Source organism: Chiloscyllium punctatum, chromosome 4 (genome assembly GCF_047496795.1).
Source record: "Chiloscyllium punctatum isolate Juve2018m chromosome 4, sChiPun1.3, whole genome shotgun sequence".
In the NCBI taxonomy this organism is placed as follows: Eukaryota; Metazoa; Chordata; class Chondrichthyes; order Orectolobiformes; family Hemiscylliidae; genus Chiloscyllium; species Chiloscyllium punctatum.
Window position 1 is genome coordinate 73,191,329 of NC_092742.1, and position 24,657 is coordinate 73,215,985.

Below are 24,657 nucleotides of genomic sequence, written 5' to 3' on the forward strand. Positions count from 1 at the left end.
AAGATTGAGGTATCACTTGAAGTTGGACTGATTAATAATTCTATAAGACAGAAGAATCAATTAGGCTAAATGAATCTCCAATGTTTTGTAGCATCAAATCGTGGCTCTTTTTCTTTGGAGCATTGAATCAAAAATTCAGTAATTTGCATGATGTGTGATGTATTTACCATCTGAGCCTTGCTCTGTTATGATGAGGATTCATCTCACTATTCAGCAAGTGATTGCTTTTACTTCCGGCAGTAGATTTTCAGCTTTTCAGCTATCCAAAGCATTTTGATAACATTGCTTTGTTTTTCAGTTAATCAAACACAAAATATTGGTGCGCATGTAATCACTGAAGGTTTTAACTGTTATTTAACTGACCATGTTGTGTCTTAAGAGAATTTTTCAAAGGCATTCAACATTTGTTTTGGAGCCTTTTACAGTGACACACTGATACTGGTACTCATTGTCTCTTATACCCGTGTGTATAAAGTATCTGCATGATTGAGCAGGTTTATCAAGCACATCAGTATTATCAGTTGAATTTTTTCAAGAGCTGTTAGTTATCTGCTATAACCATTTTTTTTCAAAAAATGTCAAAAGGACATTAAAAAAAATAGGTAGAAGACTGAGGATGGTGGTGGAGAGTTGTTTTTCAGACTGGAGGCCTATGACCAGTGGAGTGCCACAAGGATGGGTGCTGGGTCCACTGCTTTTCATCATTGATATAAATGGTTTGGATGTGAACATAGGCGGTATTCTTAGTAAGATGATATGAAAATTGGAGGTGTGGTGGTCAGCGCAGAAGGTTACCTCAGAGTACCAAGGAATCTTGAACAGATGGGCCAATGGGCCGAGGATTGGCAGATGGAGTTGAATTTAGGTAAATGTGAGGTACTGCATTTTGGAAAGGGAAATCAGGGCAGGATTTATACACCTTAATGGCAAGGTCCTAGGGAGTGCTGCTGACCAAAGACCTTGGAGTGCAAGTTCATAGTTCCTTGAAAGTGGAGTCACAGGTAGACAGGATAGTGAAGTGGTATGCTTTCCTTTATTGGTCAGAGCAATGAGTACAGGAGTTGGGAGGTCATGTTGCAGCTGTACACAGGACATTGGTTAGGCCACTGTTGGAATATTGCATGCAATTCTGGTCTCCTTCCTATCGGAAAGATGTTGTGAAACTTGAAAGGGTACAGAAAAGATTTACAAGGATGTTGCCAGGGTTGGGGGATTTGAGCTATAGGGAGAAGCTGAATAGTCTAGGGCTGTTTTCCCTGGAGCGTCAGAGACTGAGGTGTTGACCTTTAGCGGTATATAAAATCATGGGAGGCATGGTCTGGGTAAATAGATAAGGTCATTTCCCTGGGGTGGGGTAGTCCATAACTAGAGGACAATGGTTTGGGGTGAGAGGGGAAAGATATAAAAGGGCAACTTTTTCATGCATGGCATGGTGAGTGTATTGAATGAGCTGCCAGAGGAAGTGATGAAGGCTGGTACAATGACAATATCTAAAAGTCATCTGGATGGTCATTATGAACAGGAATTATTTAGAGGGATATGGGCTAATGGGACTATATTCATTTAGGATATCTGGTCGGCATGGATGAATTGGACCAAAGGGTCTGTTGCCATGCTGTACTCCTTGACTTGGCCTTCTTTATTTAGTTGGAGGGGATTTCTCATTTGGTAACAGGAAATGAGAATGTGGTATGACAATTTTAGAGGGGTTATTAAAAGTGCTAGTGTCAGTGCACTTTTGAAAGTTGTTTGTGGATGATGTCATCAAAGGCGGTGTATGATGAAAAACAGGCTTTTGTGGTCCAGTGGTAGTGCAAGGAGGCTTGGGTTCAAATCCCAGCTGCCCCAGAAGTATCATTAAAAAATAAAGTCACTGTATAGTTTTAGTGAATTATTGGGCTACTCTGTCATGATAGAGCTGACTGCTGGTGGTCAAACTTGGAGATCACCATGCGTCAAGCGAAGGGAGAGGTTGAGAGGAAGAGTCCTTCATGGTAAGTTCAGCTGGTTTGAGAATTGAACCTATGCTGTTGACATTACTCTTCATTGCAATTGAACTAACTCAGCCCAGAATGTGCCTGAACAGTTTGATTAAAGTAACTACAGATAAGGAAGGGTAGGGGAGCAGAATTAAATCCTTGGAAGATATCAGTCATAATGGTGCCAATGACTTGTTCGACAAAAATGAAAGCATTCAAATGAAGTTCCATCCATAGAGAGGTGTTGAAGGAGAATGGTGTGTTTAATAAGTTCAAAAGTTGCAGACCAGTTGAAGGCTGAAGAGGGAAGACCTTCCCATTGTCACAGGAAGTGGCCGAGGCTGCTGATTGAGTGGCCTTGTTCTTTATAACATAGATATTCATGAATTCCTTACATTTGTAGGTGGAGGAGACTGGAAGTGGGTTGTTAAAGAAACCCTTTTCCAGTGCAGAAAAGAAGCTAGAGGTTCTATTTGCATTCTAGGATGATCCTTGGATAGTGAGCAGTTTTGGCAGACGAGAGTAAGACCGTATATGTTCTATGGTCAAGCCAGATCAGGACATAAATAGTTCAAACAGTTATTTCCAATAGCTGTTCTGCATTCTTTAGACCTTAGGAAATCAAGATAGATGCCACACCAGGAGGAGTGAGGATGAGAGCTTAAGTTTCACGGAGACGAGGGTGTTGTTGAAGGAGTTAACATTCAGCTTGATGCCTCAAATAGACTGTGGGTGCAGATGAGTTTGATTCGAGCTTTTGAATATAGTAGATACACTATTCCAGCTCCCCAAGCTCCTAGTAATCATGCCATTTTGTTTATTGCTATTACATAACAGGCTGCCTTATTACTCAGACAAGTGCCCTTCTGTAGGTGCTTTGTGGTGGTGTATCTTCTACCGCTAATTATTGGCATGATGCAAAAGAGGATTAGAGACAGCAAATTCATTCAAACAATATGACAGTGGTGGAGGTGGCAACTACTACAAGGTATCAGCAGTAGTCATTTAGGAAAATAAACTAGAGCATCAAAGGTAGAGCTGACTGAGCTGATGTGTGATTGAGTGAATTGTTATTGGCAGAAATCATGTAATGAATGGAAGACCAAAGGCTCCATGGAAAAAATTGTGAAAATGCCCTTGTAAGTGAATTGAGATAGAGCTTTTTCTTGGGATGGACACAGAAAATATGGGAGGGGGTTGTGGGGGTGGACAGTGTTGATTTTAGGGGGTTCATGATTACAGTTGCCTAACATAGACGGTAAACGGTTTATCACTTTTTTGAGTTTAAGGTGAGGCAGTTTAATTATTTTTAAAAATTTAATTAGATTAAAAGTGCATATAACCGTGAAGCCATTCTGTAAGATGGAGGAGTAGAGGCAGTGCACTCCTTGGATATCTTGCAGATTTTCATAGAGACAAAAAAAACTGCAGATGCAGGCACGAGGCTAGAAGAACACCACAGGCTAGGCAGCATCAGGAGATGGAGAAGTCAACCTTTTGGGTGTAACCCTTCACGGCTGGGTGGGGGTGAGGGGAGCTGCAGATAAAAAGGGGTGGGGGGGGCAGAGTGGTGAAGTGGGGATAGGTGAAGACAAGTAGAGGGTATGACCTGGTTGATCAATGGGAGGAATGAATCTGGTTGGTGGCAGGAAGGAGTAGAAGGGAAGGGAAGGGGAGGGGTTGGGGAGTCAGAGGATGGAAAGGGAGATTATTTGAAATTGGAGAACTCCATGTTAAGTCATAGGGATGTACAGCATGGAAACAGACCCTTTGGTCCAACTCGTCCATGCAGACCAGATAGCCTAATTTAATCTAGTGCCATTTGGCTATAGGCTGCCCAGGTGGAAGGTGGTGTTCCTCTAATTTGTGGTGTGGTTCATTGTGGCAGTGGAGGAGGCCAGGATGGTCATGTTGGAAATGGAGTGGTTAGAGGAATTGAAATGAGTGGTGACTAACCATTCCCTAAGTTTACATTTGGTCTCCCCGATGTGGAGAAGACCACACTGGGAGTCCTGCTGGTACACCACCTCCCCCTTACCTCCATACAGGGCCCCAAACAGGCCTTTCAGGTCAGATAGGTTCAACTGCCTCTCTCTTGCAATCTTGTTTGCTGCATCAGATGCACCCGATGTGGTCTTCTTTACATCGGGGAGACCGAACATAAACTTAGGGAACGGTTCACCAAGCATCTGAGCTGGGCCCGCAGGGGCTGACCAGTCCTCCCAGTCACCACCCATTTCAATTCCCCTTCCCATTCCCTTTCCGATGTGACCATCCTTGGCCTCCTCCACTGCTGCAACAAACTACACTGCAAATTGGAGGAACAATACCTCATCTGCCTGGGCAGCCTAAACCTGAAGGATTGAACATTTGAGTTCTCCAATTTCAAATAGCTGCCTTTCCCATCCACTCTCCATCCCTTCCACGCCTCCCTCACACTAACAGGATTCATTCCTCCTATTTACCACCCAGGTCGTACTCTCTACCTGTCTTCACCTACTTCACTTAATCACCCTGCCCCTGCCACCCCCTTTATTATTACTGTAATAGCTGTTAAATGAACTCTTATACTGCACAGTAAATACTTGGAAAATTCAGTTTTAAAGAGCCCCAATTTCCATTAAACGGAAGTGATCAGAGATGTCCATGTCTTTGGTTAATGGAAGTAACAGTGCCATGGAACAGCAATTGGATTAAAGTGGTTTTGGTTTGGTAAAGTTCATGTTGAGGAAACAATTAAACTGTGAGGCACAGTGAGCCCAGGGCTTAGTAAACTGAGATAGTTGAAGTTGCTAAGGATAAAAGAATGTGATGGTGATGGTCACCATGGAACAGTCTGGGAGAGATAGGTGATGGCAGGTACAGCCAGGAGGGGATGTGTCAATGCGCAAGACGTCAGCTCCCTCTGGCCAGCTTTCTATGAAACCCTAACATGAGGGAGACTATAAGACGTATGAGTTGAATTAGGTCCATTCAACCCATCGAGCCTGTTCCACCATTCGATCATGGCTGATAGGTTTATCACCTCAATTCTCCTTTGTTCTCTCTCGTCTTCAGTTATAAGCTCCTGGGTAGCCAAGGTCATGTTCACAATTGAAAAGACATTCTGGATGTAGGTTTGCTCTTTGAGCTGAAAGGTTTGTTTTCAGATGGTTTGTCATCATACTACCTAACATCATCAGTGAGCCTCTGGATAAAGCATGGGTGGCATGGCCTGCTTCCTTTTGTGTTTAGGTTTCCTTGGGTTGGTGAAGTCATTTCCTGTTCTTTTTCTCAGGGGGTGGTAGATTGAGTTAGACCCTATGTGTTTGTTGATAGAGTTCTGGTTGGAATGCCGTGCTTCAAGGAATTCTCTTGCATGTCTCTGTTTGGCTTGTCCGAGGATGGATGTGTTGTCCCAGTCCAAGTGGTGTCCTTTCTTATCTGCATGTAAGGATACTAGTGAGAGAGGGTCATGTCTTTTGGTGGCTAGTAGATGTTCATGTATCTTGGCTATTTTTCTGCCTGTTTGTCCCAATGTAGTGCTTGTTACAGTTATAGAGTCAGAGGTACAGCATGGAAACAGACCCTTTGGTCCAACCCATCCATGCCGACCAGATATCCCAACCCAATCTAGTCCCACCTGCCAGCACCTGGCCCATATCCCTCCAAACCCTTCCTATTCATATACCCCTCCAAATGCCTCTTAAATGGTGCAATTGTACCAGCCTCCACCACATCCTCTGGCAGCTCATTCCATACACATACCACCCTCTGCGTGAAAAAGTTGCCCCTTAGGTCTCTTTTATATCTTTCCCCTCTCACCCTAAACCTATGCCCTCTTGTTCTGGACTCCCCGACCCCAGGGAAAAGACTTTGCCTATTTATCCTATCCATGCCCCTCATAATTTTGTAAACCTCTTTAAGGTCACCCCTCAGCCTCCGATGCTCCAGGGAAAACAGCCCCAGCCTGTTCAGCCTCTCCCTGTAGCTCAAATCCTCCAACTTCTTGCAAGATATTATGTAAATGACATTAGTTTTGCTTGTTGTATGTATAGGGTCTTTCGCGTTCATGAGCTGCTGTTTTAGTGTGTTGGTGGGTACCATGATGCCAAGGGGTCTGAGTAGCCTGGCAGTCATTTGATGTAGGGGAGTGTGGCTAGGGTTTCTTGACGTGTTTTGCCTGCTTGTTAGGGTTTGTTGCTGAGAAATTGGTGAACTGTGGTCATTGGGTACCTGTTCTTTTTTTAATACACTGTGTAGGTGTTTTTCCTCTGCTCTGCGTAGTTTCTCTGTGCTGTATTTATGGTGGCTTGTTGAAACAATGTTCTAATGCAGCTTCATTTGTGGGTATTGGGATGATTGCTTCTGTAGTTCAGTACTTGGTCAGTATGTGTTGTTTTCTTGTAGACGCTGGCTTGAAGCTCCCCATTGACTGTTCGCTCTACTGTGACATCTAGGAATGGCAGTTTGTTGTTTTCCTCCTCTTATGTGAATTTTATGCTAGTAAGGGTATTATTGATGGTCTTGAAGGTTTCCTCTGGTTGCATTTCAGGACACTGGTGTCATCCACGCAGTAGACCAAGGTTAGGTTGAATGGTTGGTAGCGCTGTCTGTTCGTGTTTCTGCATTACTGCCTCTGCTAAGTACCCTGATATCAGAGATCCCATGGGTGTTCCGTTGGTTTTTTTGGAGGTTTTATTGTTGAAGGTGAAGTGGGTGGTAAGGCATAGGTCCATCAACTTGATGACATTGTCCTTGCTGATGAAGTTGATGGTGTTTGGTGTATGTGTCTTTGATTCTTCTGATAATGTAGTCAGTGTTTCCTTGGCCAGGTTGATATTGATGGATGTGAACTAGGCTGTTACGTCAAAGGAGACCATTATTTCGTCCTCTTTTATCTTACTGTCTTTGGTCTTCAGGAATTGTTGGGTGGAATTGTGAGTGTCTTCTACTAACTGTTTTAGTCTTTTGGTGTAGCTCCTTAGCCAATCTGTAAGTTGGTGTTCCAGGTAGTGAGACTATGGGTCTGAGGGGGCATCCTGGTTTGTGAATTTGGGGTAATCCGTAGAAGCGTGGTGTGTTGGATCCGTCTGGTTTCATTTTTGGAAGTCGGTCTTATTTATTTCTCTAGATTTCTGAAGTTATTTTGAATAGGGCTGTGATTCGGTTCTCTAGTTGTGGGATCGGGTCTATCGCCACTTGTTGGTAAGTGTTGCTATCTGCAAGATTTGTGTTCACTTTCTCAATGTAGTCTGTTTGATTTAAAATGGTTGTCAAGCGTCCTTTGTCTGCAGGTAGGATAACAATGTTTTTATCTTTTTCTTTAGTTTTCTAGTGCTTTCCTTTTTTGTGTATTAAGTGTGTTTCCTTCCTTTTTTCCTGCTTAATGTTGGTGCGACTGTCTGATGGTTTGCTGGGTTTCTTCTGTGAGCTGGTTGTCTTTCAGTGTTGTTTCTAATACTGCTAAGAAAACTTTGTATCCTGGAAGTTGTAATTTAATCCTGTTACTAAGACTTTTTCAGTGTCTGTCAAGGGTTGGTCAGATAAGACCATCTTGATGGAGATGCTTAGAGGTGGCGGTGAGGATTAGTGCACATTAGCAGAGTCTGCAGGGTCAGTAGTGGGAAGGGCGATTTGTAAGGGGGGAGTTTGGGGGAAGCTCAGCTCCCACCAGGAATGAGGTGTAAGATGGAGATGTTAGGGTTATTGCTGATAAGAGATAGTGAAGACTTCCTCTATGAATCCGGAGGAGAATGCAAGTGAGCTACAAAACAAAGTTACTTCTGTCTGAGGGAATTGGGTCTGCGATGGCAGTTGGAATGTTGAAAGGTTAGGGAAGTGACTTGAGAGGGCAGACTATCTGTGAGGAGAGAAAAGAAAGGAGGTATGATGACAGAGAGGTAAAGACAAAAAAGGGTTAGAAGAAAAATGAGAAGACCTGGTTATGTAGCAATTATAAGGAAATGTATTCTGGATGTAAACTAACAATGAAGAGGAGACAATGCCATAGTATCCAGTGGTGTCATCAATGTTCATGTGGAGAATCGCGATGGAACAATATTTGAAATCCAGATTTAGAGATGGGTGTGCTGACAAGTTGAGATCTGTTTCGAGGGTGGAATATAGGAGCACTCGCTGATGGAGGGACTCCTGCTAGAATAAAGATCTAGGAGGTACAAGAGAAAACGATCTGTTGAGGGATACAAAACAACTAGTGGTTGGGAGAGTGCCTTAAGATCCAGAGGTGGTATGGAAATGTGCTTCAGCCTATTTGCAAGAAACAGCCAGGAATCGAGGTGGAGCTAGAAAGTTAGTCGCACCAGTCAGTGAGTGCCAGAGTCAGTGAGGAACAGCAGTAGTAGAGGGCTGACTGCTGATCTAAGCAACCAGGCAGGTGACCACAAACACCTGAATAATATAGTCCTGATGCCCAGAAAATGTCAGACATTTGAATGTCAAATTTGAGGGAAGAAACATAGCAGGCATAATTGGAGTGAAAAAAGGAAGTGGAGGACAATGACACCTTATCTGAGCAGCTAACTTGTTGTAAGAGCCAATATTTACCCACTCTGAGAGCCAGGGCAAATTAACCAGCAGAGCCAGAGATGGGAAGAGAAAGGGCAAAGCATAGAAACAGGTGGCCAAGGCTCGAGGTACACAATGAGGAACTCCATGTGAACTAATAATCCAGGTGTCACCTTTTGAATTAGCAAATCAATGGAATATCAAAGGTATTTAGTAAAGAGTAAAAGAAAACTTCCCCCCCCCCCCCCCCCCCCCCCCCCCATCGACATGTGCAATAATAGCAGAATCAAGTACTTCCAGGATGTCCTAAAGCTCTTCACCACCAATAAAATGCTTTTGAATCATAGTACATCTTGAAAAAAAGTACAGCAGATAATTTTTCGCAAGCAACAAATATATAATGCTAGATAACTCATTGTAATATCGCTTGATGATTAGTTGTAGGCTAGGAACCAACGAAGAGGTCCTACTCTTGTTACGAATAGGGATCTTTGCCTGTTGGTGGAGGAAGACATGCTCACAATTTAATGTTGTCTCCAAAAGACAGCAAATCAAACAATGAGGACTTAAATTACTGTACTGAAATGTCAATCTAGATAATGTACATATCTTTGAAATAAGACTTAGATCCACAGTCATCTCCTTCAGAGGTGAGTTTGTTACCACTGAAACACAACTGACATCTTAGTATCTTACTTCAGTATCTGATTGGGTTTTCACTTAAATTAAAATTTACTTTTAAAAATGCGTTCTAAAGCTTGGATCTGATATTTTGATTGTATATGGCATCAGAAGACATTGATGTATTTAAAATACACTGAGCAGCTAACCAACTATTTTAGTTAAGCAATGATCCAGCAGAGGTTCATGGATTTAATACCTAAATGGCAAATATTATTATCATAAGATATACAAAGAGCTAACCGGTTCATCTCCATTCTTGTTGAGGCTCTGCTTGGTCGATTTGGTTTGAGTAGGCTGATGCTGTCAATGACAGAACAAGGCATCAGATTTATTGGCTTTCAGGATATTGCACTGCCTGTCAAAAATCTTAAATTGTCAGGAGGTTAGTGTATCTGAATCAGTCCTGGTTATTTAAGATTGTTTGGATTCAAATGGATTTTTCAAGTTTGCATTACTTAGTGCGACAGCTGTGAAATTGCAACCTAGGTGTGATTTGAATACTCGGGAGTTTGGCATATGCTGATTTTAAAAATAAGTAGTCAGCATACATTTGTGTAAAGTAGAATTGGAGTGTGCTATTAGTTGAATACAGCCAAGATGGAAGCAATGTATCAGTGGGGTAAGCAGTGGAACATCATGTTGGTTTCTGGTCCTGTAGTCGAGCACTCATCCCAGGACTGCCTATATGTGATCTGCATCTTGTGGGGCTATGTTTTCTCCTCTAGAAAACATTTATTACTGCACACTAAATGATGAAAGCCTGAGTGATGCACAAGAGGACATGTGAATCGTGATGACCAATCTCAAAAAGGAAGTAACACGGTTACAAGTGGAGAGAGAAAAATAAGTAAGAAATAGGTTGTTTTTGGAATCAAGGTTTAAAGGGACATACTTTCTTTGTGCTCCCATATTGTAACTTGATGTGCTCACAGTGAATTAGATTTTTTGTTAACTGAGGAGAGGAGGTAGCAGTGCATATGGTGTTCATTTTACACATTTTGTGTTGGTGCTTGAGCAATAACTGCAGAATCTATGAAAACAACAACTTATTTGTTTAGCTCTGAGACAATCATTCCGTGGTGCTTTCCAAGATTATAATTGTTGAAGAAAATTGACCAGGCACCTCTACACTGAGCTGGTGCTTTAAAAATATCTGCTTCAGAAATAATGTGCTTTAGCCCAAAGCAATATTCCGCAGCAGTGTGTATTAATAATTTGTCAGCAGTTGACTGCTTCCATCCTATGCTGTCATTGTAAGTACACGGTGTTATCATGTAATGCTGCTGCTGAGCACAGACAGCCAGGCAAATACTTTCAATTGGCTATATCTAAAATGTAGGGAGGGAAAATGACTTGATTTTACATTTAGCTGATCAGGTGCTGTGTCCTTTATCTCATGAATAATCTTGTCTGCTATTCATGCAGAAACGCTTTTTATGTTGCAATTTTACTGCAACTTGACTTCACATTTCTATAATGACATTATTTTGCACAGAATTAGTGTGCTTCTTAATGTTTATGCCAATTGAAAATCAGACTTCGATGTTCTGGTTTCATCTTAAAATAAATTTGAGTTTTACATGCTAAGTTAACCCATCCAATGTTGAGTTGCACTGACAAAAGAGTAATCAAGTTTTATTTTGTCACTGGTAGCATTGCATTAAAATACAGTTTACGTTATCTGCAGCAGATATATCATTCATGGTGAATTTGTCTGCAGTGCAGTTAACTTTTCTGCTGCATCACTATGTTGCAAAGTTGACGTACACACGTTACTCTTTATCCAGCAATGGAATGAAATTAAAGTTGTCATAGGATTTTTTTTGTACTAAATGAAGTCATTAAATTCAGTTATACAAAATATTGAATAAATTAAACTTAGCAATGAGAGGTATTGCGGGTAAGAAGTTGACACTTTTTAAGCTTTATATATTCTAAAAATTAAATTTTCCAAGTATATCTCTCCCCTCATTTCTGAAATCCAGCAGAGAACATCTGCAGAAGAGATTGTAAAAACATAAATTGTAACTGATTTAAATTTGTATGATACCTTTCAGAACCTCGGGACATTCCAAAGTGCTTTACAGCGACTGCTGCATTGTAGGAAACAGCAACCAATTTGTGCACCACAAACAGTAATATAATATAACCAGATCACCTGTTCATGACATTGATAAATATTAGCAGGATACTGGAGATGACTACTTGTTGTCAATGCCCTAGTATGTTTATAGCTATCTGAGAGCGCAAACTGGGTTTCTATTTAATATCTCATTCAAAAGATAACACTTGGGCATTGCAGCACTGCCTCTTTTCTGTGCTGAGCTGTCGGGTTTAATTTTACTCCCTTCTGCCTTTGGGCCTAAATCCATGGCCTTCCAGTATCTGGGAAAGTGCTACCAGCTGAGCCTCAGCTGATCACTTAGGAAATACAACTGTTTGAAAAGACTCTGATCTGATTTGCAATCTACAGTCCAGTGTTAATATGATTCAGCCTACTTCATTCTTCTATTGTTTAGTAAGCACTGTATTAAACTTGAATTGAAATGAAGCACTTTCACTTAAACAGAAGTCCTGGCTATTCCAAACTACTGTAATCCCTTCAAAATATCAAAAGATGAAAGTCATAACATATCAGTGTTTTCTGTGTTCATATTTAAAATAGAGATGCTCATGGTGCTGAGACCTTTTCTGGATTGCTAGCTGAATGAGATCTGCTGAGATAGTGTATACAGACGAACTTGTCATTGCAGTAATTGTATATTTCAAGTTTTGATGCTAATTCTAAAGTTGCATGGTAAATCAATAGGTAATTGCTGATGAGGATTTGAAATTTGGCAGGTGCTGGACTTTAATGTTCCACTGAGATCACCGTGACAGTTGTTTCTGACATCATTCACTAGTTAGAAGCAGAAAGGTTGTCTCTTTTTTTTCCCTCCCAGCTGCCCTTTTGTGTAGTTTCAGCTTATTTGTTCTTTTTATTATAAGCAAAGATAAGATTGACTAACAAGTCAATGAGGACTGCCTGGCTTCAAATGTGAAAAGTTGCTTGTGGGAGGTAGAGGAATGTTGCTGATATCTGTGGAATCATACTGCAGCATGATTCATCGTCCTCTGGAGGCTAGGAAGAAAGAAATTCCAATACAGTTCACAGCTGTAACAGCCTACTGTGCTCCTGTGGAATATACTGTGCTTTTCAGAAATGCTCACACATCTGTCAGTGGGTGGCAGGAAGAAGCAGCTGTTAAGATTGGAGTTTTTGTGAAGTCTTTTCGCAGTTTATCCACTGAGATTCAAGTGAGATTATTAACCACTTTATTTCCTATGTGAACAGCTATTTCCATCCCTGAATTTAGAAGCCATGATAGGATCCATAGTTGTCAGAGTTTTCCTGAATTTTATTCTGAAAATCGATGCAAGGCATTCCATTTACTGGTGTCAGTATTAGAGTGTAATTCCAAGATTAATTCCTTCAAATTTGGAACAATAAATTTATGGAATATTCTGCCATCTAGTGTTATGTTTAGTCTTTCAATAAACAACTTTGTGATATGAGGTAGGAGCAAATTACTGCAGATACTGGAATCTGTATGGAAAACAACAAATGCTGTAAATCACAGTGAGTGAAACAGCATCCATGGAGATGGAGGAAGCTAGGTTTTGAGTGGATGACTCTTCATCAGAGAGTTTTGGGTCCTCACCTAAGGCCGAAGTAAACTCCCCAAATCCTGAATTTGGCCAGGAGAATGGGAAGGTCTGATTTATGCCCACAAATTCCATCTATGTCCTTATTAAGAAAAGAGCACGAGTTCTCGTCTTGAGTAAATTCATGAATACCAATAAAAGTAGAAAAGCTGGAAACACTCATCAAATCTGGCAACCTGCTGAGTGTTCTGCTTTCATTCTGGATTTCCAACCATGGCAGTTTTGTGGAATATGTTGGTTTTACAGTTTAGTGAAAGTCTCAAAGATTGCTGAGCAATGTTTTCCAGGCATGTTAGAAATACCAGTTGCAATCTGTACTTTGAATATAAATATGTAGAAATTGTGTAGTTTCATTCCATCATGATGCAGCTATTATTCAAAATACTATCCAAATGTTTGCAAATCAGTTTCTAAACGCACTTGCACATAGAGCTGGAATAAATACCTTTTGGTTCTAGACCAAGCAAAATAATATGCATCCTAATACCCTTCAGCGAGCACAAGAAAACGTCAATTCAAGCCTATGACTGAGGAGTTGTCCTTTTTGAGATTTGACCAGCACAGATTTCTTTGGAGCATGTCACAGCAAAAAGCAATAAATTTAAGTGGGACATCATAAGATCCTTTATCTTGTCTCCTAAAGACAATCCTTCACTGGTTCATGCTTACTTAGATGTCAGCACTGCTTTCATATTCTATTCAAGTGTTTGTTCATCATATCAGTCCAGATGATGGTAGGCAACAGTATTATAGTAGAGCAGTGCACACCACACCACAGTTGAGACAAATGCTGTTTTTGTTTAGTTTTCACATATGTACACGCCAGCGAGTATGGCCAGTTTGCATAGTAAATGTATTCATTTCCTTTCCCCCAACTATTTGACACAGATACTATCTCCCATGATTACAACCACCACTTGCAGTGATCTCAGCTAAGCCTGTGAAGAGGAGAGATTAAAGCTAGAGGAGCAGTCAGAGAGTCCGTACCAGTCAGTATTACTAGAATGTCTTCAGTGAACAGTACGTAAGATTGTTAAGACAATAGAAAGTGTAGATCAGAAGAAAACACAAAAATAATACTTTTTCCTCCAATCTTTGGACTGATGTGATTTTGTGCAACTTGTTGTTATTCGTGACACTTTTTAGTTTCCATTTCTGATCTGCATTGGGAGATTTCTAGTGTAAAAGATACAATATCAATTCCACCTGTGGTATGCCTGCTGCTTTGCTACATTGTTTGACAAATCAGAAAGTTAATTTATTTTTAAAATCCTCTTCTCTCCCAGGAAATAGTATCTTGCATTCAGCTGCAGACAGTGTTACAAGTGCAGTCCAGAAAGCCAGCCAAGCCTTGAATGAACGTGGGGAAAGGTTAGGCCGAGCTGAGAAACAGACTGCAGAGATGATGAACAGCTCCCAGCAATTTGCTGAAACTGCACACAAGGTGAGCAACCTCAAAATCTTCATTTCAAGATACTTTTAGATAGCTGTTCAATTATCGTCTCAGTTAGCCCTGTGCCTTTTGCCCCATGTGTCACTTTGAGTTTTTTTTCTTTGTTGATTTAAGATATACTCCTTTTCAGTCCCATGTTGGATCATAGGACTTGGGAGCAGGAGTTGGTAACTGGCCATTCAAGTCTGTTTCACCACTTAGTAAGATCATGGCTCAACAGATTGTGGTCTCCATTCCATTTTCCTATCTGCCACCTCATTACCCTTAGCTCCCTGATTGGTCAAACATCTCACCAACTCAGTCTAGAATAAATCAACTGCAGTCTGTACTTTTCAAATGCAATAAGTAGAAATTTTGCAGTTTCGTTCCGTGATAATACAACTTGAAACTATCCAAACGTTTACAAATCCCTTTCCAAACACATTCACGCACAGAGCTGGTGTAAATATATTTGATTCTCGGCCAAGCGTCTATTGATATTATGCCCCAGCTGCAATGGCTTTCTTAGAAATAGAATTATATAGACTAATGATCCTCAGGAAAAATACTCTCCTCCTCCCAGTCTTAAAAGGAAGATCTCTCATTCTTAACTGCTTTGTCTCGTTCTAGTCTCCACCCTAAGAGGAAGCACTTTCTAGATATTCACCCTGTTAGGTCAACATTGGATCTTGTATTTCAATAAGATATTGCAGTTAGGGATTGACCCTTAAAAGATTAAAAATTATATTTTTGAGAAGTCAACCATGTGCCAATCTGATATTTATGGAGTGGATTATTGCAAAAGCAAGACTTAGATTACTATGAGTTTCTGTACTGGAATATAGTTATTTGTCTTTAAATACGGAAGGAAGCTACCAAATACAAAGGGGAAAAACTCCAGTACTGTTATTTCCACATTGTTGGCAGATGAGCGCAGCAGATGTGATAGGAGCACCACCACCTAGAAGTTCCCCTTCAAATCAAGCATCATGGAACTATATCACCAATCCTTCATTGTCATTGTATGGTTTATCCTAAGTCCCAGGCATTACAACATTTCAAGAAAGCAGCTCATCATGCCTTTTCCAGGGGAATTAAGGATGGGTATTAAAATGCTGGCTCTGGCACTGACACCCACATCCCATAAATGATTTTGTTTTAAAATCCTATCACCCATTGTTAATATTTTAATGTTATCAATAATTTAAATACAAGTGCTGGTATATGTGAGGGGCTTGATAGAGAAATGGTACATTTTTACAGCAGATTGATTCACTCTGTAATTTAGTAATTACTAGTAATTTAGCAGAATCCTTGGTTATGTGGCTGTGAACTGCAGCTGCTTAATTGCTGTTGGTGTTGAAACCATGTCCTCAAAGGGGTTTCCTTCCTTTGGGACAATACAGTGACATTCACTTGGCCTCATCAGCCTTCTGAATTTGCTGCTTCATTCAACTTTGATTTGTTTTTAGAACATAGAACAGTACAGCATAGGCCCTTTGGTCCACGATGTCTTGCTGAGCATTTATCTTAATCTAAGATCAACCTAGCCTACACACCCCGCAATATACTGCCATCCATGTGCTTGTCCAGCAGTCACTTAAGTGTCCCCAATGTCTCTGACTCTACTACCCCTGCTGCCAGTGCATTTCACGCACCCCACCACTCTGCGTAAAGAACCTATCTCTGACATCTCCCCTACACCTTAAAATTATGATCCCTCGTGACTGCCATTTCTGCCCTGGGGAAACTTCTCTGGCTATCTATGCCTCTCATTACCTAATACAGCTCTATCAAGTCACCTCACTTCCTTCCTTCTCTCCAGTATGAAAAGCTTGAGCTCACTCGACCTTTCTTGGTAAGACTTGCCTGCCAATCTTGACAGACGATCCTGGTAAATTTCCTCTGCACCATTTCTAAAGCATCTACATCCTTCCTATAATAAGGTGACCAGAACTGGACGCAATATTCCAAGTCTGGTCTAACCAGGGTTTTATAGAGCTGTGCTGGAAAAATGCAGCAGGTCAGGCAGCATCCAGGGAGCAGGAGAATCGACGTTTCAGGCATCAGCCCTTCTTCAGGCTCATGCCCGAAAAGTTGATTCTCCTGTTCCTTGGATGCTGCCTGACCTGCTGCACTTTTCCAGCAACATATTTTCAGCTCTGATCTCCAGCATCTGCAGTCCTCACTTTCTCCTTTTATAGAGCTGCAGCAAAACCTCACGGCTCAAACTCAGTTCCTCTGATAATGAAAGCCAAAACACCATATGCCGCCTTATCAGCCCTATCAACTTGTGTGGCAATTTTGAGGGATCTATGCATATGGATCCCAAGATCCTGCTGTTCTTCCACACTGCCAAAAATTCTGTCTTTAACCCTGTATTCAACATTCAAATTCAGCCTTCCAAAATGAATCACTTTTGCATTTGTCCAGGTTGAACTCCATTTGCCACTTCTCAGCCCAGCTCTGCATCATGTCAATGTCATGTTGAAGGCGACAACAGCCTTCGACACTATCTACAACACCACCGACATTTGTGTTATCACTGATCCACCGTCTCACTACTTCATCCAAGTAATTTATAAACGCTACAAAGAGCAGAGACCCAAAAACAGATCCCTGCAGGACAGCACTGGTCACCGACCTCCAGGCGGAATAGTTTCCATCCACTACCATTCGCTGTCATCTTTCAGCCAGCCAATTCTGTATCCAGACAGCCAAATTTCCCATACTTCCCAACTTTATGAATGAGCATACCATGGGGAGTCTTATCAACTGCCTTACTGAAATCCATATACACCACATCCACTGCTCGACCTTTGTCACTGTGTCTCGTCACATCCTCAAAGAACTCAGTAAGGCTTGTGAGGCATGACCAGCTCCCCCTTTAAAGCCATACTGACTACCTCTAATCAAACTGTTTTTCCAAATATTCATAAATCCTATCTCACAGAATCCTTTCCAGTATGTGCTTACCACCAACATAAGACTGACTGGTCTGTAATTCTCAGGGGTTTCCCTATTCCCTTTCGTTAACAGAGGGACAACATTCGCCTCCCTCCGATCATCTGGTGGTACTCCTGTGGAGAGTGAGGATCATCGCCAGAGGCGCACCAATCTCATTCCTCGCTTCCCATAGTAATCTTGGATATATTGGGTCCGGCCCTGGGGACTTCTCTATCTTGATGCTTCCCAGAATTGAAGCACAACCACTTTCTTAATATCAATCTATTGAAGCCTATTAATCAGGGCCACTGTGTTCCCACTATCAACAAGGTCCCTCTCAAAATACTGAAGTGAAAAACTCAGTTAGGGCCTCCCCTACCTCTTCAGACTCCAGGCACAAGTTCCCTTCCCTATCCCTGATGGGCCATACCCTTTCTCTGATCATTGTCTTATTCCTCACATGCATGTAGAACGCCTTTGTGTTTTCCCTAATCCTTCCCACCAAAGTTAAAAATCACACAACACCCCAGTCCAACGCCAGCATCTCCAAATCATGCCTTCCCACTAAGGCTTTTTCATGCCCGCTCCTCGGCTCTCAGCCCATTTTTGAGTTTCTTTCTTAGCTACCCTCTAATTCTCTAAAGCTGTGCCAGATTCTTGCTTCCTCAACCATAAATAAGCTTCCTTCTTCCTTTTGACGAGAAACTGCTCTGCTGTTGTCATCCGGGGCTCCTTCACCTTCCCATTCCTTGCCTGTCTCAGTGGGACAAAGTTATCCAACACTCGCAACAAGTGCCCCTTAAACAGCTTCTACATTTCTGTTGTACCTTTCCCGTAGAACATTTGTTCCCAATTTATACTCCACAGCTCCTGACTACTAGCAGTATAATTTCTCCTCCCCCAACTAATTACCTTGCCATACTTAGCGAGTTTTGAGAAGATTTTTAGTTCAAATTGAGGTTCTGGATGTAAGTTTGCTCACAGAGCTAGAAGGTTCATTTCCAGACATTTCGTCAGCATACTAGGTAACATTTTCAGTGGGCCTCTGGCGAAGCACTGCTAATAATTCTTGCTTTCTATTTCTATGTTTGGGTTTCTTTGGGTTGGTGAAGTCACTTCCTGTTCTTTTTCTCAGGGGATGGTAGATAGGGTCTAACTCAATGTGTTTGTTGATAGAGTTCCGGTTAGAATGCCATGCTTCTAGGAATTCTCGTGCGTGACTTTGTTTGGCTTGTCCTAGGATGGATGTGGTGTCCTTCCTTATCTGTATGTCAGCTTCATTCCTCACACATTCAGAATCGCTGGCTTCAGCTATTTCCTTATACTTTTTAAACACCTTGCCTTTCCATTGTAAATTGAGAGACCAGGCCCCTTTTCTCAGCACTAAAAATGATGCACTGAGGCCAGTTCATCTGTTTGTACAATTTTGATTACTTCAAAGCACACTTTGCAATGGATTGTACTTGGAGCTACAATCTCAACCCTTGTGTCATCTCAGTGAATCTATGTAGCATCTTTCCATTATATTGAAAGCCTTAATATAACAGGGCACCTGGAACCAACTACATTCTGTACTTCAACTGTGGTCCAACTGAAGGCTTTTAGAGAAGTCTTTTATTACTTTTATTCTGTCATTTATGCCTCTACATACTGGAAAGCTGCTCCACTATTTCCTCATAAACCAAGTTTCCAACTGACATGCCATCATCCTTTTAATTTAATGTTTGTATGTTGGAAAGGTTCCTGTCCCAATGTTTTGTATAATATTTCGAAGTGTCGCTCTGTTTATTTGGTTTTTTTGCAGCTCTGAACATCAATTCTTTGACCTTTTTAAAAAGATTTCCCTCATGAATAAATGTCAGGATGTGCTCACCACAGCAAAGTAATTGCATGAGCTTTCCTCAATGTGCTTTGCGATCATTCATGCCATTACTGTACTGTACTGTACTGTAGAGGGCCCATTGTAGCCCTTTAGTTCAAGCCCTGTACACAGACAGACACTAGTATTTGTGCCATAACAAAAACAGTACATCATAGAACCGTAGAATCCCCACATTTGATCCTTTTAAGACCACACTGACTTTCCAGAAAGCAACCCATGCCTCTACCCTATCCATGTAACCCTGTGTTTCCGATGACTAATCCACCTAACCTGCACACCTCTGGACTTTGGGAGGAAACCCATACAGACATGGAGACAATATACAAACATCATGCTCCTGGAATCAAGCCCAGGTCCTGAGCACTGTGAGGTACCAGTGCTAACCATTGAGCCATAGTGTTGCCCATGTGTTGATAACATCTTGCGATGCCAGTCAAAATAAATTACTTCATCAACTTGTCTTATTTCAGAAAATGCATCCTGTGGGTTGGGGCCTGTGATGGAACATATTTGTGATTTCAGAACTTGAAGACAATGGTTCATCACCACTACAGGGCATCTAGGGATGATCACTAAATGTTGGCTTTGCTAAAAGCACCCGCATGCTGGGAATAAATAGTTAATACATGAGCAATGTCGTGTCTTTTGGCAAGCCACTCCAGGTCAGAATTATGCTTACCTGGGAATTGGAGAGGGATATTCTTCACCATTCATCTACTCAGAACCAGCTTCCCAGAGGTCAAAAGCAGTGAGAAAAGACAACATTGATGTCACATAATATATTTGTCAGAGAGTGTTATTGAGGACTGTCTATAATTTGCTGTAAGTTAGAGACTGTTCTTGATCATGACTGGTCAAGAAACAATCTAGATGATTGCAGAGGTTGACAGCCCACTGGGTTCTCTTCCTTGCCTCATTCATAATTGCATTCTCCTGTCCTTGAATATGGGCTAAATCAGATGATCCAATCTTAAGAGGTGTGACTGCCTCCTGGTCCAAGAATCTGGATGACTTTCCACCTTACTGATGCATTTCAGTGCCTGTAGTTCAGCCTCCAACCCCTAAATCATGAGCTAAAGCTGCATGAATGTCAAATACTTGTCACAGACATGTTTGCTGTGGACCAAATTGACTTCCAGGAGCTCTGACATGCTGTAACTATGACATATCTCTCCTGACGTGCATTGAGTTAATTATTTATTTGCTCATTGATGTTTCTTTTTAAATATTTTATTCACTTTATCACCAATTTATATACTCTGCTAAAACAGGAATAGAAAAGACCTAAAAAAAACTGAGCAGAGACTCTTCAAACAGTTAGCTCTCTTCTCTAGTAGAGGAGGAACTAGTTGCAATTAACTCAAATGAATCAACTTCTACCTCTGCATGTGTTCTCTCCCTACCCACTCCTCTGAAAGGCAGTAGGCTGAATGGCTGCCTCCTGCATCATAATGCTGTGATTTGCATTGATGATTAGCATAAAATTCAATTTGATAACAGAGCAGCTTGCATAGTATTAACCAAGAAAGCCGACATTCAGCTACATCAAGGCACTCTGCACAATTTGGGCATTACCTTGTGCAGTGTACTGAATTTGGGCTTCCTCCCATAAAATGGGTCTTCCATTGAAATATTTGAGTCTTTGTCGCATTTTCACATTCTTTGCTTTGTACTGAAGCTATGCTCGTTGTTCATATAAGGTTAGAAACATTAGCAACAGATTTGGAAAAATTAGAATTGTTGCTAGTCAACCTCCCCAAGAGGCAAGAATATGCAGGTAGCATCACAGCTTCATGATTGCTGATTTGTTAGCATAATTCAACTTGGAGATCTAGCAAATGAAATGGTCTGAGATGCACGAGGATGAGTCTCTGGTTGTTGGATACTACACAGCTAGCTTACCAAGTTGAGGTTTCACCTGGAACATCAAATTAGAAGTTTGCTTTGAAGTTAATTTCAAGACAATTTAGGTAACAAATGAGCAATTTTAATGTCTTGTTTTAATGTCTGTTCTTGCTACTGAAATAGACGTTGGCGTCACAGAGTTATGGCATGATATAATTCTGCTTGACAGGTTCGTGCTATGAATCACTTTTTACACCAGAATACATTTGTATTCCCATGAAATTAAGTTATGTTAATTTCACATTGCCCTTGAAATTTCTAAACCACATAACCACATAAGTTAGCTTTGCTGCTGTGAAATAATTAATGTCAAAGTGTTGAGAAAAATTGATGTTGGCATGGTTCCACGGGAGAAATGTTTTGAATTTTTATTAAAAAAAAGCTAAACACTTCTTGCTTTAAAGTTGAATTTAAATGAATAAGCAAATGCCCTTATTTAAAATGCATATGATTGATATTGCAAAATGATTTGTGGCTTTGGATGTGCTCACTGGGGATCTTGCTTTAAATCTTGGATGTATTTACAGTTGCAAGTCTTTCGTGTTGGGAACATCTTAAGTTGGAATTTGGTACTTGCAGCAACACAAGGTCTCATTCATGTTTGGTTATTTTCCATTGAAATCTAACCAGATGCTCCTATTTGTACGTCTGAATGAATTTTGGGGGTTTGTTTTTGCAGTCTCGACCCCAGTGATACTGTAACTGAATTAACTGACATAGGAATGCATTCTTAAAAGGACAATTTTTGACACACGTTTAATATATACAAACAATGGTGTGATAATGTGGATGACTTTAAAACAGTACACTACACTAAGAATAATTAAAATATCATGCGGTTTAACTATTCAATCACAGGTGATTTGTCGGTTAAAATAAAAAAAATTCAAAGTCAAACAGGCTGATTAAAGGTAAATTAAAAGCAAAATACTGTGAATGCAGAAGGGTTGAAACAAAAGTAGACAGGCAGAAGGTTCGAAGAACACAGCAAGCCAGGCAGCATTAGGAGCTAGAGAAGTCTACATTTCGGCTATAACCAGAAAATGGAGGAGAAACTCTTCGGGTGTGGCAGCAATTTTCCTTCTGTCCACCTGCAGTTGATTGGAGCAAATTCAATGGGACTTCAAGTCATTGACTGCATAGTGATAACACCAATAATGTTTTCTGAATTGCCCGTACAACCTGAAAGAATTAGGAAATAAAAAGTTCTCATCATAAGATCACTTTAAAATTTTGCTATATGAAATAAAGATTAAGGTGTAGACTGGGGTTACAGTAAAATTACAATTATTTTTAAAAAGTTTTAATATCTCAAAAATAGTAAATCATCATTGAGATATTAACCAAATTCAACATAATTTCTCCAAACCAGAGAGGTTTTCAAGCAGTAGCCAATACTTTGTCTTTAAACAACCAAGCACTGTTCATTGAACAAGGTCTTGGTGGGTTTTTAATAGTAATGATGGGAGGGAAAACAGTTTACAGCTTACTTGTAGATTCCAAGCCAATGTGCTTCAACCCCTAACTGAAGTGCATTTTACTTGCATTAGAATTATTTTCTATTAGATGTTTGTCTCCTATATGAATGATATTGCCATTTCGGGTGAGTTTTTGTGTTGCAGTCTTGAACCTTTTAGGGAACCAATTAAATGTCCAAATTAATTTCACTTTGGAGACTCTGGTTAAAAATTTTGAAACAACTGCATTCAAGCTAACAAACCAATATTTAAGCACCACTATCCAATATGACATTCAAATTTTCATTGTCTTCCTAGTTGTATTGTAGGGTGAGAAGCCTGTCTTGAGGGGAAATTGAAAATGGTATTCTGTGCAGTTCAGAAGAATCAGAGGTGATCTTGTTGAAACACAAAATCTTGGGTCTGACAGGATAAATACCAGCAGGCTGCCTCTCCTGATTAGAGAGCCTGATTTCAGGAGATCATTGTCTGATGAGGGGTCAGCAATTTAGGATGTGAATGAGAAACTTCTTCACTAAAGATGTTGTGAATCTTTTGGAATTTGCCATCCCATAGAGCTTTGGATACTCAATCGCTATGTGCATTCAAGACTGATTAGATTTTGGACACTTTTGTAAAATTGAGGAGTGCGGGGATAGTGTGATAAATGGAGTTGATGTAAAAGTAGAGTCATAACTTTCGGAAACAGGCTTCCTAAATCTAGTTTGTTAACAGTGTACCCTGCTCGTGTTTCTTTTGTTATTAAAAATGACTGAGGAATTAATGTGAGGAGATAATGGTGTGCTGCTAATCTGACTGGACTATTAATTCTGAGGCTCAGGCAAATGTTGTTGGAGGCCGTAGAATCAAGTTCCACCATGGCAGCTGGAGGAATTTAAATTCAGTTAATAAAAATCGGGAATTTAAAGCTGGTATTAGTAATATTAACCACTAAACCATTGATGCAAAAATGCATCTGATTCACTAATGCCCTTCAGAGAGGGAAATCTGCCATCCTTATCTGGTCTGCCCTAGACGTGACTCCAGATCCTCAAATCACGTGGATCTAAAGAAAGGGAATTCATGGAATGCTTACAGGATGGCTTTTTGGAACAGCTAGTCATGGAGCCCACAAGAGAGCAGGCTATTCTGGACCTAGTGCTTTGCAATGAACCAGACTCTATAAAAGATCTTAAAGTAAGGGAACCCTTAGGAAGTAGCGACCATAATATGGTAGAGTTCAGTCTGGAGTTTGAAAGGGAGAAGGCGAAATCTGATGTAATGGTGTTACAGTTGAATAAAGGTAATTATGAGGGCATGAGAGAGGAACTGACTAAAATAGACTGGAAACAGAGGCTAACCGGGAAGACACTAGAGCAAAAATGGCAGGAGTTTGTAGGTATAATTGAGGACACTGTACAGAGGTTCATTCCCAAGAAAAGAAAGATTAACCGGGGAGGGATTAGACAACCTTGGCTGACAAAGGAAGTCAGGAAATGTATTAAAGAAAAAGAGAGATCCTATAAAGTGGCTAAGAACAGTGGGAAATCAGAAGATTGGGAAGGATACAAAAGCAAACAGAGGATAACAAAGAGTGTAATAAGAAATGAGAGGATCAAATATGAAGGTAGGCTAGCCAGTAATATTAGAAATAATAGTAAAAGTTTCTTTCAGTACATAAGAAACAAACGACAGGCAAAAGTAGACATTGGGCCACTTCAAACTGATGCAGGGAGCCTAGTGATGGGAGATAAGGAAATAGCAGGAGAACTTAACAAGTACTTTGCGTCAGTTTTCACAGTGGAAGACAGGAGTAATATCCCAAAAATTAAAGGGTGTCACCGGGCTGAGTTGAGTATGGTTGCCATTACGAAAGAGATAGTGCTAGAAAAGTTAAAAAGTCTTAAAATTGATAAATCTCCTGGCCCCGATGGGATACACCCTAGAGTTCTGAGAGAGGTTGCTGAGGAAATAGCAGAGGCATTGGTTGAGATCTTTCAAGAGTCACTGGAGTCAGGAAAGGTCCCGGACGATTGGAAGATGGCTGTAGTAACCCCCTTGTACAAGAAAGGATCAAGGCAAAAGATGGAAAATTATAGGCCAATCAGCTTAACCTCGGTTGTTGGTAAAATTCTAGAATCCATCATTAAGGATGAGGTT

The 24,657-nt window shown here is 40.7% G+C and overlaps 1 protein-coding gene across 1 annotated transcript in view; it reads left to right on the plus strand.

Moving 5' to 3' along the window:
- The window catches only part of stxbp6 (syntaxin binding protein 6 (amisyn)), a 210,236-nt gene that overhangs the window by 166,468 nt on the left and 19,111 nt on the right, over nt 1-24,657 (plus strand). The window contains exon 5 of the mRNA XM_072569021.1: nt 14,162-14,319. Coding sequence (XP_072425122.1) covers nt 14,162-14,319 — 158 coding nt within the window. The remainder of the gene's footprint in view (nt 1-14,161; nt 14,320-24,657) is intronic.